The sequence below is a fragment of the Sesamum indicum genome, linkage group LG5, assembly GCF_026168435.1.
Source record: "Sesamum indicum cultivar Baizhima isolate 11 linkage group LG5, ASM2616843v1, whole genome shotgun sequence".
Classification (NCBI taxonomy): domain Eukaryota; kingdom Viridiplantae; phylum Streptophyta; class Magnoliopsida; order Lamiales; family Pedaliaceae; genus Sesamum; species Sesamum indicum.
Window position 1 is genome coordinate 18729238 of NC_142661.1, and position 20937 is coordinate 18750174.

The 20937-nt window shown below is 32.8% G+C and overlaps 3 protein-coding genes across 3 annotated transcripts; 1 reads left to right on the plus strand and 2 right to left on the minus strand.

The window, feature by feature from the left end:
- Positions 1-199: 199 nt before the first annotated feature.
- Positions 200-7790, minus strand: LOC105161746 (kinesin-like protein KIN-5C). The gene is made up of 23 exons (XM_020693718.2): positions 7556-7790; positions 7347-7476; positions 6771-6929; positions 6332-6681; positions 6102-6240; positions 5814-5911; positions 5565-5721; positions 4920-4989; positions 4732-4808; positions 4424-4477; positions 4255-4335; positions 4067-4178; positions 3908-3994; positions 3646-3821; positions 3294-3455; positions 3097-3204; positions 2828-2980; positions 2661-2744; positions 2375-2580; positions 2057-2158; positions 1750-1859; positions 962-1113; positions 200-706 (listed from the first exon to the last, which is right to left on the minus strand). Exons 1-23 carry the CDS (start codon positions 7612-7614, stop codon positions 509-511), a joined length of 3024 nt encoding a protein of 1007 aa, XP_020549377.1. The 5' UTR covers positions 7615-7790; the 3' UTR covers positions 200-508.
- Positions 7791-12603: 4813 nt separating this feature from the next.
- On the plus strand, positions 12604-16070 carry LOC105161748 (uncharacterized). Its single transcript, XM_011079548.3, has 3 exons — positions 12604-13490; positions 14763-14937; positions 15494-16070. Exons 1-3 carry the CDS (start codon positions 12693-12695, stop codon positions 15943-15945), a joined length of 1425 nt encoding a protein of 474 aa, XP_011077850.1. The 5' UTR covers positions 12604-12692; the 3' UTR covers positions 15946-16070.
- A 1104-nt stretch (positions 16071-17174) lies between these two features.
- LOC105161810 (caffeoylshikimate esterase) lies at positions 17175-20912 on the minus strand. Its single transcript, XM_020694011.2, has 8 exons — positions 20680-20912; positions 20555-20587; positions 20324-20450; positions 20075-20221; positions 19389-19519; positions 18271-18408; positions 18055-18153; positions 17175-17589 (listed from the first exon to the last, which is right to left on the minus strand). The coding sequence occupies exons 1-8, from the start codon at positions 20680-20682 to the stop codon at positions 17290-17292; spliced, it is 978 nt and encodes a 325-aa protein (XP_020549670.1). The 5' UTR covers positions 20683-20912; the 3' UTR covers positions 17175-17289.
- Positions 20913-20937: the final 25 nt, after the last annotated feature.

Consider the following 20937-nt stretch of genomic DNA (forward strand, 5'->3'; position numbering starts at 1 on the left):
TGTAACTAAAGTTATATTTAATACTTAATGTTATACATATTTATCTGTTGATCGTTAATAATTAAAATTTATGATATAATCACAACCAATTCAATGAAAAAGTTTAACATTTTTCAAAATCGGTGAACATTCTTACCCTAGCATTGCCTTGAACTTGATCCGCCTACCTACCCTCAAGGAAAAGCGTTATACGTAACAATTGCGAAACAGAAGGTAAAGTATTCAATATTTCCTGTTTTCCAATCTTAAATAGAAACAGGTCGTGAATCAGAAGCTTACAACACCAGTAAATCCTGAGAAGGGATTTATGTTGAGTTGATGACCCTACAACCATCCTGCATTTAATACTTGAAACTACAGCTCTCTACACCAACTTTTCAAATTTCTGCGTTTCTTTTTCTTTTTTTTTTTTTTTTTTTGAGATTGATGATGATACCATGTATACATGAGAAGTACAAATTACAAAGAATTTAGAATGGGATCATGAAAAATTGCAAGACCTCAGCTACTAGTTGATCTGTGAGAACGGAGCACGAGGGGCAAGGGGTTGCTTTGGTTCCTTCACTTGAAATGATTCATATGAATGGTTTTCACGAAATTCTTCTTGAAGGGTCTCCATAGGCATTGCTCGAAGTGACTCGATGGTGGTCTTGCTGGGAATATCTGCCTCGCATCTGATTGGTGTTGTACCAGTGGGCTCATAATCCTAACATTAAGAAAAAAAGGTTAAGATGCATGGTAGAATGGGATAAATCTCGCTTTTATCATATTTATATCACTCTCAAACAGCAGCTGTTTAGATTCAAAAATACTGAATAGAATGAGAATTTCCTACATAATCATTTATGTTCTTGCTGAGTCGTTGAAGGCAAATATTAACATTGTTTGCAGCAAAACTAGAAGAGTGGACAGTGCAAGAGGAAAACAAAATTATGAGCACCAAAAAGTAGAGAGAACATACCACGTATTTTTCCCTGAAAGTATCGATAGCATGCTGCTCAATACAAGCTGACTGCTGGGAATGATCTCTGCGAAGATTCTCAAGTGCTTCTGAATGGGTTCTGGAGGTTGTCAAAATTCCAGAAACTGACACTTTCTCTTGTTCTGACAAGCCTGGAGTGTAATAAATATAACATTAAGTCAGAATAGGCCTCCCGTTCAAACCATTCTCAAGTACCTATGCACTACGCAGTGTAAGTTAGGAAGTATCGTATCATAAACCATGACATTTAACAATCAAATGGAAGAAATGGCAATTAACAATAAAACTATTTACTCCTTCGAAAGTAAGAAAATGAATATTTGATCCTCAGCTCAGTCTTTTAGTTAAGCCCACACAATAGAGCATATATTTGTCTAATTTACTTCCCAAGGCTTCAAATTTACAGGAATTTCTGCTAAAATTATGGGCATCAATCTCTGACCACAATAGAAGAACTACAACATGACACTTCAAAATGTTTGACTGGCAATGAAGAAAGTTTTGTTACAATATGAAAACAAGGAAAATGATGACTAATAAAAAGTTTCTTCTGTTCTTTATTCTTAATGTCAGACAAGTTTCCGTCCAATACCAGGAAAACAAATAAACAGATCAAAATATTCAAAATAGTCTAGTATGGCATAGTCTGCATCAAATTGCATGCTATTCTATACTTTAATTTGACTTGATAGCTTTAGTATATGAAAGATTGTGAGCATACTTGATCACAACTTCAAGTCATCAAAAGCATGTCAAGGAAAACTAACCATCAAACTGCCGAATGATATCTTCGGTACTCTTTTTGATATCATCCTCAACCATAATTCTCGCCGCTTCAATTTCAGCATTGTGTTGTTCATTAATATGATACATACTCCTGAAAAAGAAGTATTGAAAAAGTAAATATCATATCTTGCAAAAAACTTCCATCTGAGCTAATGGCATCAGAGGTTTGTTTATGCATAAAAAGGAGAGAGATTACATGACATGACATTAAATGCTTCTACTCATCTCCTCTTCTGTATCCACATGCACAACACAATTGGACAAAGCCTACAGCGTAAATTAACGAACCTAACATGTGAAGCAATTGACGAGGCATGTTGATTTCCCATATCATTCATAGATTCTTGCATTCTTTCCCATCTCTTTAGAGCTGTATCAGCACTGTTTCCACTGAAGAAGAAATAATCAAGAGTCAAGAACAAATATAGGCAAGAGAGAATAAAAACTCAAAGCCCAATCTATGAGAACACAATTAATGTGTGCACAAATAATTGTTACAAGGGTTGATGGGAAAAGAGAGACAAGAATGACAGAAAATGAAATGTACAAGTACCAGAGATAAAGAAATGGACAAGAATAATAATATAAGAAATAGATCATTCTTACCACTTCTGCAACAGTAACTCCATACGACAATGCTTAGCTGCAGAGAAGTCGGCATTATCCTTAAAATTACTCTCTGACTGCAAAAAGCAATCCTGCCATTTTCTTTTCAAATCCATTGTAATGCCATCCATCATTGAAACATGTCCATCCAGAAACATCTTATTTCGAACCGCTGTATCCTTAAGATCACCCAGCCTTGCATGCACCTGTCAGGTGAAAGTCAGATAATTGGAGAAACCGAGAAACAGGAAACAAACAACAATTGTTAAGCAGCAGAAATCAGAACCATCTCTCTCTGACGATGCATGCAATCAAAGACAAGAGAAGTCATGTCAGCAATAAGCTTCTCTGCTTCTGATCTCGATTGTTCCTGCAGACAATAGACTCGATATGTAAGCTAAAGGTAAAGAATCACACTTTGCTATAGACAATTAAATTCATATGTACAGAAACCTCATAAGCCTTCCGAAATTCAGCGATGCTGTGTATTTCATCAACTTGATTTGCATGGCATTCAAGTTTTTTTGATTCTTCAAAAAGCTTATCAAGAAATCCATGAATGGATTCTGAGGTGCTCATCAGGTTCTCTTTACTAGCACTAAATCTCTGCAAAACAATCTAGTTAATTATCTCAAAGGAGATATAAAGCAGGACTTGCTTAGGTTAGAAGAAAACAATCTTATAAAGAGTCCCAAAGGGAAGAACCAGAGTAATGTGCAAACCTGCCGAAGTTCTCTTGCAAAGTGAGCCATTTCCCCTTGATGACTTGATAGAGTTTCCTGAAGATCATCAAAAACTGATTTCGTCTCAATAGTCTCTGCAGATAAGAACTGCACAGGTTTTAGAATAGGGTGAGACTCTCTACCAAGCAAAGCAAATACTAGAAAGATATGCAGGAAGAAATGAAAAGTCCTCTTACATCCTCGATAGATTTAGAATGGGAGTAAGCCAAAGCTGACAGATCCTCCAATGCAGCATTAGCACCAGCTTTATGCAAGCGGACAACATTTTGTACAGCCTCAAAATGAGAAATATACAAAGCCCTTGAAGAACTTACTTTTTTCTTTAATTCTACAGAAGCCTGCAAGCAGAATTTAGAGAAACAAGAAAGAATAAGACAATTGGCAAGAGGCATTGGAGATGGGTGGCAATATATTCACATGACTAAGATACTTGGAGAATATCCTTTCAACTCAAGCACAAAATTAGTCCAATAAGAAATTATAATGGAAGATGAATAAGTGGCAACCAGATGAATGGCAGGTGAAAACCTTATCATGCACTTGGAGAAAAGCATTACAGAGATTCTCAACAGACTGGAGGTGTTCACTTTGTCGAGACACAGATGAGGCCAGCGAGTCACAAAGAGTACCAAGCTGCTGAGAAAGATCAGCTTGAAAAGTGTTCACAATTGACCTGTTACCAGCGTTTAATTTGTCCTCCCTGTCTGCAAAAATATAACTACAAGCCCTGAGTTTTGACTGGCCATATTTATGAAGCTTTTAAACCCCCCAGACAAGTGAAAATGATTACCGATTTTAAGAAATAGTGAAGCATTATCCTTTTGTGACTTCTCCAAATCAGCCCGCAAAACACATGCTTGAAGAGCCAGAGCATTTTCTGTTTGATTATTTGGAAACTTTGTTTAGACACCGCATAAAGAAATTCCATCTAATAATTTTCATCAAATACCTGCTCTTTTCTGTTCAGATATGATAAAATCCCGCTCCTTGAGGGAATATTGGCATCGTTTTAAGTCATCCTCAGTGTTAGCCAACATTTTTCTAGTTAGGTTTAAGTTTTTCTGCAAACAACTGCACATAAGACTCGGAGTGGGAGATAAATTAAGTACTTGGCTTCAAGCTGTGAATACAACTTACTTGGGTCACATCAAGTTTGTTGCTCAAATCAGAGCATATTTGAACCTGATCATTGTATTTTGCTTGAAGTTCCTCTATTTGCTGTGTGCCATAATCAAATAAATTAAGAAACTCTCTGATCTCATATCTACGCCTGATACTAAGCAAAAAAAGCATCATAAGTACAAACCTTCTGATAGTTTTCAATTGTCATTCCCATTTGTTCAATCTGATCGGCCATTGCCTAAAATAGCAAAAAAAAAAATCTATTATAAAACACTAGGACTATATTTCATACAAATTCTGTAGCGCCTCAAAATGTGCCATCAGATATTTCAATGCAAAGAACAAAGACAAAAACACCATTATACAACTTAGTAATAGGCTAAAGCTCTAAGTCTTAACAAGAAGTAGATTCAAAAAATCAAAAGAGTAGAAAGACATGATAAAAAAGGAGTTTTATTGAAATAAAATATTAAAGCATCCAAGATTCTGGACCTTTCTCTCACTCTCCTCCTGATAATATCGTTCCTTAGGGATATAGACCCCATTCTTCTCGCGTGCAGCATATACCTCTATGGAGAGACACAGAGAAGAGATGGATTAAACAGAAATTCTGAAAGCATAAATTTCAAAAGAACCATAAATATGCCTACATAGGCATCTTATAATGTTGATAAAATTACCTGCTTTAAGCCGTTCTATTTCACCGTAGAGATCCTTAATAAGAGTTGATTTCATCATCTTCTGATTGACCTACAAGTTAAAAGTAGATATATAAAGATTTCACCATGTGAAGACACTTATGTGGCAGTCCTTCCATAGTTAGATTAACATAGCACCATCAGAACAACTTCTGGCCATCAGAGAAACAGATGGATCAACAGCATGCACATGCTTGATATTATGTTCAGAAAAGCATTGGGATTTTCAACGGTAGAAACAGCTCCAAGTTAGATCACTGGTATTATATCCCATAAACTCAAGCAAAATAATTATAGGATATCAGTAGGCATGAGTTCATTATATATATCACTAATCATCTGACTAACATTGCAATATATGTTTTCGTGATAACTAAAAACTTATGCTTAGCAAAATATCACATCCTAAATGAAAGATCATGTTTGAAGGCAAGCTATAGATATATAAATAATTCATCATATATCAGTCACCAGTGTAAACAATAATGATGGGTTTTATCAGAACAGACACAAGACGAGGTACTAAGAATAAGTTTACAAGGAAAGAACTCACTTAAAGACACAAGAACCTAATATGCCCATGGAAAAGGGAGGAAATGATTTAGATTAAAGGTAATGTAAACAAACCTCAGGTTTATTCTTTATATTCTTGGCCCTGTGGGCATAATCCAATGTGCTGAGGGTCTCCTCAAGACAGTGAACAGCTGGTGATACTGTAGCAATAATACAGGTTTTTGTTCTTCCCCCCAGTGAATCACGGAGCAAACGTGTGAGCTTGCTGTCCCTGTTAAAAGAGATGATATATAGGGTCAAAAGTTTACAATCTAAGAGCACTTCAAAAGGAGAAAAAGAATATATGATTGCAGAAGATTAGACCTATAAGGAATATGTCCAAGATGCTCCACTAGAGCATTTATTACTCGGCCTAATGTAAGCAAACTTTTGTTTATTTCTCCAGCTTCTCTGGCCCTCCCCTGCAAATATTGAAAAATACATTCAGGAATAAAAAGAGAAAAATAAAGACCAAGTACCCTTGCAATGTCATGAATACGGAAGGAGTCAACAAATTTAACAGACTTTTTAACAGGAAAGTCGTAGAAAAAATCTATTACTTCATAACCTGTCATGTCAAGTACTTCAGCAATGAAGCAAGATTTTTTTTACCTCCCTAGCACCAGAACGAGAGATGTTCTCTGAACCAGCCAAATCAACCAAATTCAACTTGCCGCATTTTATCAATTCTTCACCTTCAGGAGTTGCTTCCTTTATATGTATTGTTATGGAAAATAGAGAATGCGATCGACTACATTCAAAAACAAAATAACATTAAGGTTTACATCCACAAAATAGAAAAGTGATATACCCCACATTTTAAGGCAGATCATAATCGGCACCTTGATTGTTTGTTTAATAAGGTTTCGGCAGTTCGGCGTTTAGCAGACCCCCTTTCAAGTAAAGTGAAAATCTCGCTGGCACTTGTTACAATTTCCTCTTCTAGTCCCCTGACAAGAACACCACCTTTCCCATCTTCCATGAGTGGTAATTGTTTTTTCTGCTTGTCCTCCAGAGCAACTTTAGATAATTCTTCAGGGGCTAACAAGTCGGTGATTTCTTCATTGTACAACTCCAAGAAAGTGACTTTCACACTGTATTCTGCATTTTGACCCTCTAATGTATCAAATATTTGCTTTACTGCTCTGGGTATCACTCCAGCTTCTGGGGGCAACTCTCCAGTTGGGCCACTCTTCATGATAAAGCAAAATTACACGCCTTATCAACTTAGGTATGCAATAAAAATCAATGATGCACGTAAACCATGTCATTGTACAGTACCTTTGAACGCTTACATTCACCCTCCATTGTGTAAGTTTTTCCTGTGCCAGTTTGTCCATAGGCAAAGATTGTACAGTTGAAACCTTCCAAAACCTCATTTACTATTGGAACTACTGCTTGTTCATAAAGATCCTTCTGTTGAGCATTAGGTCCAAACACCTAAATGTGATAATAAGATTATCAAATTGTTTTACAAAATATGAAAAAGTGCATCTCATAAAGTATAAACCAGATAAATGCCAATTCCACAGTATAATTCAGAACCCTGAAGCGGCAAATTTCTTCAATAATACTCGTAATAACCTCGCACAGCATCACAGCTCCAAAACTCAATAAACAAATAGTTGCTTAAGCTGGCTGGCTGCGAAAAGCATATCGGTGATTCTGTTGCCATATAACATCATTTCGAAACTCCTAAAACTTACAGAAAATGCACCTACTAAAATATTCAATCTGAAAACTTCAAATTATAAAGAGATAGTCATACAGACAAGCAACAGTGTACCACGCCGATCGGATGGACATCCCCAAAAACTGAACCGAAGATAAAGAAAACGTACAACAAAGACAACTAACCTTGTCAAAAGTAAAAACCCTATCAATGTACTTTCCGGCAATACTCTGGGAGACCGAGACCTCCCTCTGGTATTCATTGCACGACACAACCTGCGGCGCATTGTTCCGCAACTCATCCTCGCTAAACGGTCTGCAAAATGTCCATCATTAATCAATCAAAACAGGAAAGAAACTTAAAAACCCCTAGTTCCAAACGGACACCAATTTACCTGCAACGAAGGAGAACCTGGACATTGACGCCCTTCTCTTTCTCGTGACGACTCGACATCTCCGGTTGGCCGTGTATGTACGAGTGAAATTGAATGAGTGTAAAAGTTCTCTCTCCTCTCAGTGTGTGGAGTGTGTGAGAATTGAGAAGTGTTAAAGGAGAGCGGGATAGTGTGCTCTGAATCTTCTGATAATTTGAAATTTTGAGGAGCCGCTCCCTCTCTCTCTCTCTCTTGCTGTGTCGGAATTTATAATTCCCGAATTCACAAATATACCCTCACGCTTACGGAGTGTTTGAATTTCACGGGCCTTGCATTTTTAATAGATTGTGGATTTGGGCTTCATGGGCCCTGATTATTTTGGGCTACTTTGGTATATACTTTTTTTGTACGGAACCCAAACCCAATGCTCAATCTATATTTCCTATACAATTCTACAAAGGTAAAGGTAAACTAAAATGAATTTTTCTAAAATTTGACATAATTTTAAATATTTTTTATTATTTAAATATTTACTAATATTTTTAATATTTAATAAAATTATATAATCATTGAATTATTGAATTTGATAATTTTTCCCTCATTTATTTTTTCTAAAGAAAATAAAAAATAATAGGACGAGTTGGATGAAAAAATTTAAAAATTATAAATATATATATCCCCATAGCCCATGAAAAAAAAATCATGAAATTTTTAAAATAAGAAAGTATAAGTTTATAGTCCATAAAAATATTTTGTTCAGTTCCCTGATAAAAATGAATAGAAGACTAACTAAAGCTAATCGTTGTACAGTTGTTAAAATTTGGGAGATGTTGATAATTTTTTAAATAATGATTAAGTATTGTAGTTTTATTAAATCTCAGCAGAGCTTGTTCTAGCTTTCCCATTATATAATTGACAGATTTATTTATGGGGGTATAAAAGTATTTTTATACCTAAAATACACTATAAATTATATATGCCTTACCACACCCTAATATTGCTGACTCTACTATAAATATCTTAAAGTGTTAATATATATGCCTTACCTTTCTAAGCGAAAATAGATATGAAAAGCGTTAATCGTGTCAACTGTCGAGAATAATTTTCTTGTTTACTCCCCAACTCAAAATCACAGCTACATGGGGGGGGGGGTATTTTAGTTAATTCATACCGCCAAAATTTGAGAAAAATACGCCAATTTGAATTACATGGTCGTGTATGATTTTATACCAAAGAGGGAATTTTCACCTATTTTCGCCACTTTTATAATTACTTATGTATATCATTGATGATATTTATGAAATTTACGGCGAAGCTACATTTTATTCAACTGCTATGACACTATATACCAGTTCTCGTTCGTTTCTCCATACATACACATATTCATTGGGTTAAATGCAATTCACCCTATGTAAAATGGGCAAATATTCCTCTATTAAAAAAAAAATAGATTTAGCAAATTACGCTCTGTATTTCAAAAAAATTAAGTAAATTACCCTCCTATCAATGGTTTAAATTGGAGGTAATTTACTTCATGTTTTAGAACACATACGATAATTTGCTATTTTATTTTTTACTAAAATTTTTTTACTTATTTTTCATGATGAATAGAATGTGAACCGTCAGAATTGCGTGCAACAAATGCATTTCTATTTTTATATAATATCTACATTTACGTTATATTCCACCGCCCTTGTTAGCATTTATTATGTATTCACTCTAGGATACATTACAGTTACAAGATTTGACATAATTATAAATATTTTTTTATTATTTAAAAAATAATAAATATTTTCATCAAATGGCAAATAATAATATAGTCCATAAACAGAAAAATAGATATTATTATTTTACTCTTACTGATTTTTTTAAAAACAAAATTTAAAAGTTTTTAGAATGGTTAAAATAAATATTCCAAAGGGAATATTAGTTCGGAAAAATGAAAATATAACGGAAGCTAACGAGAAGGATTCATTGTTAGATGGACGTTCCATTCAAAAAAATATTTATAATTTTTTAAATAATAATAAAATATTTATAATTATAATAAATTTCATAAAAAGTAGCTGTAAAATACCCATTTAATTTAATACTAGAATTCATCGTTGGTATTTACTACAACGTACGTAAAGAACCTGAAAAATAAACCTACCAAAAGTGAAGAAAATAAAGGAATGGTCCTAACTATAAGAATGGACATCTGTGTATTTTAATTTGACACGGGGCCCACAATCCGATGTTCTTTAGTAACATAAATGTCATTGGATTGTTATTTAATATCAGGGATAAGGCATTGCCCTTTCATTATATTTGGTGCAATTACATCTTTTATTGTTTGGAAATTAAATTCACTACTTTTTTATGTTTAGTTTTGTCTCACAAATAGATTTGTTTATTATTCAAAATTCATCGAGCTCGTTGATACAAGCAAAAAAATTAATAAAAATTTATATTTAATCCTAATTAACTCATTATAATTTAATTTTCTTTTTACCAAAATATCCATATAAGATACACATTCTCACATGTATTATCGTGTAAATATGTATAAGGTTGATTTCGTTAAAAAAAAATTTATTTGGCCTGCAATATGTCACCAATAAGTCAATCGAGCTAAATATATATTTTCATTTAATTTTTGCTAATATAAACAAATTCAGTAAAAAAAAATTAAAATTTATTTGTTAAATAGTAACAAACTTCAAGGATTTAAATGTAATTTTTCAAACTAATAGAGAAGCAAATGAAGAGACAAAGAGATGGGTGAGAAGACATTCAATTTCAATGTGCACATGCCCATGACTATCTCCTATAACAAAATTAAAGCATCATACCATAAAGTCATAATTCCTTAAAAAAGGAGGGGAAAGGACATAAAATATGGTTTTTATATTTTAAGAATGTTTTTTATTTTTTGAAGTAATAATTTTAAACATTATTTTATCTGTAATTAAAATAATGATGCGATAATGTTAAATATAAAAAAGAAATCACCGACTGAGTAATGTAGAGATATTCATATTACTATTCCACATTTAATATATATACATAAGATAAAGTTGATTTTTGGGAGAAATAAAAGGAACTATGCAGTGTTATCAGACAGCAATGGCAAGCAATAAATGTCATTCAATGTTACTATGGAGTATGGACTTTCACCTACAATTATATTCATGAATTCTGATGTTTGGATTATATTGGTATTGTGGGATGTTAGATCTAATTATATAAGTATTTTATATTATTTGTAACATTAATATAAGTACGGTCATTGAGATTGTAACTGTAATTATAATTTCAAGGATGAAATTTATCGAAAAATTCTTCGAATCACTAGAATAATTATAATATTTAACTACGGATTATTATTATAGTTAACAACAAATAATAGTATCAAATAGTTATTAACAACGGTCGTACAAATGTTGTTGATTGTAGTTTTAGCGAGGTGTCTAAAATGTTTCTTATAGTTAGAAGTCATGACAAATATTTTAATCATGGCTCTTAGCCATTGCAAATATTTTTTTCATGATCGAAAAGCTCTGCGTCGATTTTATTTAACCGTAATTAATAGTAGTCATTTATCGTGGTTTTTAGACGTAGCTCAAGGAGTGCACTTGTAATTTTATAAAGGACGCGGAGGGGAGGGGGGGGGGTTGTGTAATCAGGGCTAACTTCAGATAATTAATATGTGTTTAGAACTTATAAGATATTATATCTTACTTTAAAAATATATAAGTTTATAAGTATTTGGATAAGATAAGATTATAAAACTTATGATTAAGATGTTAGTAATGATAAATTTATAATTATTTTGAAAGAATTTGTCAAGATCTTAGAAATTATAAATTAACAACTCCTTGCTATTTTTTTTTTTTTTTGAAAAAAAAACAGAGTTTGTAACGTCGGACATCTTACTTTTAGAACTTATAAACTATTTTTCTAAAAAAATTATCAAAATAATTTATAATATCTTATAAACTCACAAATATTTTATAAACTATTTTAAAGAGATTATAAGCTGACCCAAACACCGTCTTATTTAACCAATACAAAAACAAAATATGTAAACAAAAAGTATAATTTTTAATACTAAATATTAATATTAATCGCTTATTTTAATCAATTTCAAACATCCAAAAATGGGACAGAGGTGGCAACTTATAACATTTCAATTTATAATTTATAGTGTTGGTCTGTTGGAGGATATGCAATTCCCAAGGAAGATACGTATTTTATGTTTGAATTTGTATTTTAAGTGTTTTGTTTTGTGTTTTAAAAATAGAGAAAAAAAAATAAAGATAAGTAAGTATCTGTTGAAGATAAATGATATGTTTGAATTTGTATTTTGGGGTAATCTAAAATATTTTAAAATAAGTGACGTTGGTTTGATGTTGCGATTTGAGGACAAAAATCATTGTTCATTATCAAATCATATCTCTTTTATATATAAATATGTATATATATAAATATTTAATATTGTATTTTTTGAAGATAAAAATCAATGTTTATTGTAAAATCATATCTCGTTTATATTACATATATAAATATAAATATATATATTATATAAAAATTAAAAAATACACACATAGAGATGTAAAAATACAGAAACAAATATTGGGTGTATTTTATCTTGTATCGGGAAATATGAAAATATGAATCTAAACATAGTAATGTCTCCAACATTTTTTAGGGGGAAAAATATTTTTGGGGGGATTAAATTCCCTTAATTAAAGAAGCAATAAAAAGTTTAACCTACCGAGCTTGTGACTCTGCAATTAATGAAATCATACCTAATTCTGGTACATGTAATTAAGTTAAAATAATTTAAATATTAAGTCACATACAACACAAATGGGTATAGTATTGAAATGAAAAAGTGTATTAAATATATTCCATCCAATTAAATTTAGTGTAACAAAACCAATTATAGAGCAAGTGTAACACTGGTCCTGTGATTGATCACATAATTTTTTAAACTATACACCATAAATATATTATATTTATTGTTATAATTGATTTAAATATGACAAAACCCTTCAAATTAGAATTTCCCTACTATATATATGCATCACCCCAAGTGGGGCAAACACACGCATGGTATCACATACGTACACAAACTACACAATTACATCACCACCGGTAGCACGACGAAAAAATGACCGGCGCTAACCGTAACTCGGAACCACTAGTGCCCAAAGCTCGAGCCCTAGGCAACACCGAGCAGAACTGGTGCCGGGCCGTGTCCTCCGGCACCGGCATCACCGTGCTAGCGCTTCAAATGGCTAGACCACCATCACAAGCCTCAACCCTGCACAAAATCCTCCAAAAGCTCCAAAATTCTCACCCTCTCCTCCGCTCCAAACTTTGCAACAACCCGACCAACAAAACCCTGTCGTTTCACACATCCACCACCCCACAAGTCCACCTCAAATTCCACGACGCCAAATCAACTTTGCATCTCCTCCACGTCCTCTCCGCCAACCACAACTCCGACATTTCTCCGGCCCACGTGATCTTGGAACACGAGCTCAACAGCCAGAGCTGGTCGGATCCCAATACCTTCCCATGCAACGGGATCAATGTCATGTTTGCAAGCCTGTACGCCGTGTCTGACACAAAATCTGTGGTCGTTTTACGGTTCCACACGTCGATATGCGATCGGACCACGGCGGTGTCGTTGCTCAGGGAACTCATGGAGCTGGTGGAGGAGACGGAGGGCGGCAGGGCATCAAAGGGAATTAAAAATGAAGGGGAGGGAGAGATGGGGATTGAGAGTATGGTCCCGAGTGGGATTGCCAAGAAGACAATCTGGGCTCATGGGATGGACATGTTGGGCTACTCGGTGAACTCATTCAGGCTGACGAATTTGAAGTTCAAGAATTCGAAATCGCCCAGGTTTTCTGAGGTTGTTAGACTACAAATGAACAAACATCATACGTCCCAGATTCTTGCTGTAAGTGTATATTTGCCTCTACGTTCAAGTAATGGTTTGTTGAACTTGCTACTGTTTGCATTTACTTGTTCACAACTACTGCTGCTAAAACCTCTGAATTTTTCATAAATGAGCATCAAGAATTCTTCTCTTGTCGCATTATAATCCTGTACATAGTACATGTAGGTCAATAAATGTCAATTCATATGCATGCATCATGAACTTTATTAATATATCCCGTTTCTTATGTTTTCACATTCAATTTTAGCATAAAACATGTTTCATATTTTAATAATTCATTTTAGACTGTACTGTAATCTCATCGAAAAATTCTTGTTCGAATCAAATTTAGCCAAATCAAAGTAATTACAGAATATGTATATGGTATTTGTTATATGATTGATCATTTTTCTCGAATTGTACACCAATTATATGATAAATATACTGTACCTGCTATATGAGTGATTTAATTTGACCGGATCAAGTCGGATTTAGATTTTTTCAATGAAAAATCAATATAATTTGAAATGAAAATACATATAGAAAAACATTTTCACTTTAATTGTTATTTCAAAACTGAAAATGAAAACATAAAGAAACAAGCAATTAATGATCTTTCGCTGTCGGTTTGATCGATGTTCCACTTCGCGCAGTAAATCTTGGGTGCATACGTGCCCATCAATGGGTACTAGATCATTGATTTATTGTTGCACACAGTACACATAATGTCGAGTGTAGCTTCGAAAAGTTCTTTATTCCGCAAATAGGTGTCAGTGATAATTCTGACTATATATAGCATCTTATTTATAATAAAGTTCTGATTGATTGCAATAAATGTTAGTACTATGGTTGGCACATGGGTCAATGGGTTGGTACAGTGATCAATTTTCAGGCTGTTTTATTTAATATCTATACATATATCTATATATATATATATATATATATCTACATGATATATTACAAAATATTTAGATGATATACGTATTTTTATACATTTGGTATATGTGTAATAAATATTAAATAGAATACAATAAAGAACACTGTTTTGTAATGAAATATTGGGGTTGCTTAATTTGGAATGAAAAAAAAAACTTAGGAAAATGCAGACTGTATTTGTGTCACTGCAAGAAATATAACATTTAATTATAACTAAAAATAAAAAAGTCATAGTAAATAGTTACTAACTATATATAGTAGTATTAATAATGATTTTTGCTATATGATTAAAATATTTGTCATGATTGATTAGTATACGAGGTTTATTATACAAATTAAGTGATTGATTAATTGCAGGGATGTGAATCTAGAGGGATTAAACTGTGCGGAGCCCTGGCAGCTGCTGCACTACTTGCTGCACATTCATCTAAATTCTCCCCTTCTGATAATAAGCTCAAGAAGAAATATGGAGTCGTCACTCTCACTGATTGCCGCTCTATGCTTCAACCACCTCTTTCCAATCATCACTATGGTAAGACAAAAAGGAACAAATTAAGGAAAAAAGAAAAGAAACTTGTCTGAAAATTCAGGAATTATATATAAGAGAAAATTATATTTTTGACACTATAATTTAGAATAATTTACAATATTGGTACGATTTTTTTGAAATAATCTGAAATGGTACAAAAGAATAGGTTATTTTTTCATGTTTGATACTTATGTTAAATTTCAAACAGTAAGGCCATGGGCACTATGCATGGCGGTTAACTCATGCAATAAAATCGGGCAAAATTTTGGTACTACAATTTGGGGTACCTTGCAATATTGATACCACAATAGAGGATACTTTGCAATTGTGATACATGCAATTTTCTCGTTTTTTTCCCGCAACTTAATGGCTATGTGTAGTACATATAGGATTGCTGTTAAAATCTAATGGCAGTAGAAAAAAATACAAATAAAAAGCCTATTTTATCCACGTAAAAAAATACAATATTTCTGTATTATATAATCAGTGTAATTACTTTTACTCCCTCTATTTGTATACGTTGGATGAATCAAAATCTGGGCTTTTGTGAACATTTCAGGATTCTACCACTCTGCAATCCTCAACATCCACACCGTAAAAGGAACTGAAACCTTGTGGGACTTAGCCAAGAATTGCTACATGGACTTCGCACATTACAAGAAGATGAACAAACAATTTTCGGACATGGCTGACCTAAACTTCCTCATGTCCAAAGCCATCGAGAATCCCAGCCTGACGCCATCGTCGTCGCTCAGGACGTCGCTCCTGACGGTGTTTGAGGACCCGGTGCTCGACGACTCCAATCGCATCCAGCAGAAGATAGGGGTGGAGGACTACGTGGGGTGCGCTTCTGTCCACGGCGTCGGCCCTTCCGTCGCTATTTTCGACACGGTTCGCGACGGGAAGCTGGACTGCGCGTGTGTCTATCCGTCGCCATTGCACTCCAGGGAACAGATGAATGAGCTGATCGACAATGTTAAGAGGATTCTGATTGATGCGGTAGTTGTCTGATATATATTCATGAATATTTATTATTACGGATTTGTATTATCAAGACTTTAGCGTTTAATTCCAATCCGAGAATGTCATTTAATTACTTCATATTTTATTTATAATATATATGCAGGTTGATTACATTTCAATAGAATCTAATCATTTATTTGTCTTTTTTCTTTCCTGTACAAATAAAGTTTTTACATATAGGATTTCGATCACCAATATGAGTCAGGACATTTTCGAGACCATAAATATTTTACAGGGTTCCTCACATCGACATAAGCTGTTTATTACTAACTTAGATAATAATCGACAAGTTTACATTTTTAGCTCCATAATATAGGGGGTAAACACTTTTAGTCTTTTGCTTTATGAAACTTTTAAATTGACCTAAAATTGAAAAAACTCGATACGTTTAGTTATGTGCTTTACAATATATTCAAAATGATCCTAAAATTAAAAAAAAATCAATATATTTAGTCATTTGTTCAAGTTTTCATAAAAAAAATGGTAAGAACACATGCAATGTGTGTGTCCATCAACTGTGCGAGCAGCCATACTAACGAACACACGCATTGCATGTGTCCTTGCCGTCTATTATTTATATTGAAAATTCCGTAAAGCATATAACTAAAAATATTGAACCGTCAATTTCATGGGATCAAAAGTATAATTTTTCCTAAATAAACATTTGAGAGGCAGAAACGCACTTTTGCCTAAATAGGATTATTCACACTTTTGGTACCCCACTTTACGAAATAAGCTGTAATTATAGTCACAAAATTATGAAATTTTGATATTATTAATCCTACACGGTTAAATGTAATGTGAAATGGTCATTGCCGTTAGTCAATGGGTGTTGACTTGCTCAATAAATGCTCAAATTTAATTTTTCTTCCCTATATTTTTTCAGAAAGACTAAAAGCCCCGGTATTTTGAAAAAAAAATAAAATTAATGGGTAGGATCAATCAATGGGTGTTGATTGATTTTTTTTTAAATCACCTTCTGAAAAAATAAGTAATTATTTTCTTGAAAGGTATTTATTTTAAATATGAAAAACTAGAAAAGTAGATCAATCAATTTTTTTTAGTTTTTACAATTTAGATTAAAAAATTAAATTATATAAATCCACTCGCACCACCAGAACCCCTCCCCTGCCGCCCAACACCGACATATTAGTGATCATATCTAATGGGATAAAAAATATAATTACATTCATTTAAAGAAAAATTATGACGACTAATAAAAATTAGAATATTAAATCGAACTAGGTATATATATAATGATGGGCCTAATCAAAACAAATATCATCACTTTGATAACACATGTATGATCATCAACGAAAGAAAAATAAACATTTAAGTTTCTTTTACATTAACCGACTTGGAATCGGATGCATTGTGATCGTTGGCAATCTTTCGTTGCTCTTCCAATGTAGCATTGCGGGCATGAACTCTTTCTTTCAACCAGTCGAGGAGGTCGGAGAATACCGTGTCTAGGTTTTCCGGCAACTCGCCATATGACAGAGAATGCCACATTCCTGGGTACAACTTGAAGGTCTTGTCCGCAGCACAAGCCGATTCGTACAAGACTTTGCTGACGGATGGATCCGTCACCTTGTCATCTTCCCCATGGAGAATTATGAACGGCAAAGAGACCTGCAAATCGTTGTGATTTGCACAATTAATTTGAGCATTCCAAAGTATTATTGAATATCCTTAACACGTCGATGTGATGTAATTATAATTCGTTAGTATTTTTTATTCTGTAACTTACTCTATGTACACCTTTTGTATTTTTGTGACAAATTTAGTTTTGAACATCACACATTTGATCATTTTACCTCAAATTTAGTTCAGTGTTGGCTGAATAAAAAATAATATATTCTCCAGCATAGGTAGTTAAAATTATCAATACAGAATTAAGTTTATCATAAAATGACAAAATATAAAATATTCAAAATTAAATTCATCATAAAAAGCACTAAATGTTTAAATAGAACAAGTTATAGGACAAAAAAATATTGACAAACTATATTATCAAACAAAAAATATAATTTTATCCGAATGTAATAAAAACAACAAACTACGAATAACTAATTAGGTAAGAGGAAAAAGGTATACCTCTTGGAGTCTTTGCTCCAAATGCACACTGGCTTCATACAGTTGATAGCTAGTTTGAAGACGAGGTCGGCCTTTGTATGTGTATGGATTTGACCTAACCTGTCACCATTTTTCATTTTGTCCACATAAGACTAAACCAAAAATACACATGAATCCTTGATTTTTTAAATAAAAATAGAGAAATATATATACATATAAGAGAAATATAATTTATACCTCGTCTCTCACTTTAGGGTCTCTAAAGGCAAGATCGACTATGTCTGGACTTGGGGTAAGTTTCCATGTCGGAACGATGCTAGCCAAAGAAGTCAAGGCTTTTACAAGCAACGGGTTTGGTTTCAACTCCTCAGCAATCTTCATGTTTTTTGAACAAGAAAATTTAATGAAATTAGAACTTAAAATTATAATTTTTTTAAATTATGTGTACCAATATGACGATCAATTCAACAATAATTGCACAAAAATCACAAAAAAAATAACTTGTAGGACATAAAATGCAATTTTTTCTCTCTTTCATTTCATCCAAATCTTTAATTACTCCCAGAGATCTGTATGTTTAATATATTTTGAGCGAAAATTTATAGGTAAGTACTACAAAACTCGAATTTTTTATGATGATATATATTTAATTTGTAAAAATATATTTTATTTATAATTTTTATTCTGTATGCACACACATCGAATATGTTTTTATTGTCAGTCTAGTAAAAAAATGTATACTATTGTTCATATATAAGATAATTGATTTTGGGAAAATTCACTAGCCGAATTCGATTTTGAGGGTGTGGATTGACTTTATAAACTTTTTAAAATATTTGTAAACTTACAAAATATTATAAAGTATTTTACAAATTTAATTTTAAAAAATAAAATACTTGCAAGATTGAAATGAAACAAGATAAAGTTTCGGAAATGTAAGTACTCTCTAACTTATTTTTATAATTTTAATAAACTACTCCAAAATTGATTGTATATATTAAAAAATTGTCAGTATTTTTATTTTTTTCCAAGTATGTTGGACTTACAAAATTTATATTAAATATTCGTACTATTATAACTATATTAAAATGCATGTGAATAGTTGCATGAGATAACAATCAATTTGTCTAATAATTATTTCAAATTTGATGGTATTAAACTCGAATTTTCTCCTACATTTTAATTTTACTGGTAAAAATTGGTAAAATATATTTATCCTGAAAAACCACTGATTTAATTTTTTACTCCAAATCATATATTCATATTACATATTTTATTCAATTTAATATATATACGCTAAATATATAAAAAAAAATTGTTAAATAAAATAAATGACATAATTTTGACACACTCACCTTACACATAGGAGCGATGAGGACGGCGCCGTCCCAGTAATGTGGCTTCTTGAGGTGCAAACGTAGGACCAGGGCCCCTCCCATCGACTCTCCTAGAACATATCTCGTCTTCGTCCTGTTCTCTCTCCTCTCTGCATTCATTCAAATTCAAGAATTAAACTCACCAAGTCAAATCCAATGTGTCCTAATCCTAAGGTAATTTAGTTCAACTTCCCCTTGATTTTTGTCCGGACCACATATTTATTAGTCAAGACTCAAATTTTATAATAATTACCATATGATTTAAATATTTGAGTTGCTATGTTATTTCCAGCTTCTCGTATAAAAAACAGGTATTCGATCGTGTAATTATTTTTTAATATATATTATATTAAAAAAGGTGCGATGCCAGAATATTGAACAAAATATTTTTTTAGTCCCATAAAACAATGGTAAAATTTATTTTGGTACCATAACTATAATAGGTTATGCTTTTAATCCCATAAAACTTAAAATCACATATTTTTAACCCCACAAGATGTGATTTTGGGATTAAACACCTTTTTAGTCTCAAAATCAGAACGCATATGATTTTTTTGAACTAAAAATATGTGATTATAAGTTTTATGAAACTAAAAGCAACATCTATCATGATTATGAAAAATTTGAGAATATATATATATATATATATATATATATATATTTACCAGAAATATTGGTGAAGTGTTCGGAGAGGTCGTCGACGAGATGATCAAAGTTGGGGATGAGTCCCAGTAGCCCAGATGACTTGCCATGGCCTTCGCAGTCGATGCCATGAACCTCGTACCCGGCCTTAACTAGTCGGGACGCACAGTCTGATCAAATCAAGTAATTAATTATACAGATCAAATCGCCACCCTCCAATTTTTTGAAGGTTTATACATAATTAAGATGTGTGTTTGCAATCAACGGCTGACCTCTCATGGAGATGCTGCACTCCATGGCATATCCATGGCACAAAAAGATCAAAGCCTGTGGTTCACTGTTTGCAGGTGACCATCTGCATGTGAAAAGCTCCACTCCTCGGGAATTTACTATAAATTCCTGTCAAATTAATGAATAATATTCAGATTCACATTAAATAAAATAAAAATAATTAAAAAGAAAAGCATACATATTTCAAGAAAAAAAATCACGGGTTAATTTACCTCTTCATATTTCACATCGTTGATAGGATGCTCCTGCAAGAGAAATAAGGGTTCATTACACACGAAAAAAGGGACATCTGGCCCGTTCATTAAAATTACATTATACAGAACGTATGTACATTTACCATAAGAATTTGATGAATGTTGTTGGAAAACAATCGAGAATGTTAAAGACACACAGGAGGAAGAATTGACAGTTTTTTCAGAGCTTATAAGATGTGGGAAGGTTTAAAGACTGTTTGTGTGTGCAAAAGTGCAAAGAATGTTGGAGCTAAGAAAGGAGAGGTTTTAGGGTGGAGAGTATATTGTTATATGAGGAGAAATGTAGGTGGGGAGTGGAGTGTGTGAAGATGAGAAATTGGAGTTGTATTTTATCAAATGTG

Excerpts from the sequence above, each read along its gene's own strand:
- LOC105161746 (XM_020693718.2), bottom strand. The coding sequence starts at position 7,614 with ATGTCGAGTCGTCACGAGAAAGAGAAGGGCGTCAATGTCCAGGTTCTC. Across the intron at positions 2,159-2,374 it reads GAGTTACTGTTGCAGAAGTG|TGGAAACAGTGCTGATACAG; the intron begins GTAAGAATGATC and ends TTTCTTCTTCAG. Across the intron at positions 707-961 it reads CTTTCAGGGAAAAATACGTG|GATTATGAGCCCACTGGTAC; the intron begins GTATGTTCTCTC and ends TCTTAATGTTAG.
- LOC105161748 (XM_011079548.3), top strand. The coding sequence starts at position 12,693 with ATGACCGGCGCTAACCGTAACTCGGAACCACTAGTGCCCAAAGCTCGA. Across the intron at positions 13,491-14,762 it reads ATACGTCCCAGATTCTTGCT|GGATGTGAATCTAGAGGGAT; the intron begins GTAAGTGTATAT and ends GATTAATTGCAG. Across the intron at positions 14,938-15,493 it reads TCTTTCCAATCATCACTATG|GATTCTACCACTCTGCAATC; the intron begins GTAAGACAAAAA and ends TGAACATTTCAG.
- LOC105161810 (XM_020694011.2), bottom strand. Across the intron at positions 20,222-20,323 it reads GTGCAGCATCTCCATGAGAG|ACTGTGCGTCCCGACTAGTT; the intron begins GTCAGCCGTTGA and ends TGATTTGATCAG. Across the intron at positions 18,409-19,388 it reads TCATCGCTCCTATGTGTAAG|ATTGCTGAGGAGTTGAAACC; the intron begins GTGAGTGTGTCA and ends AAAAACATGAAG.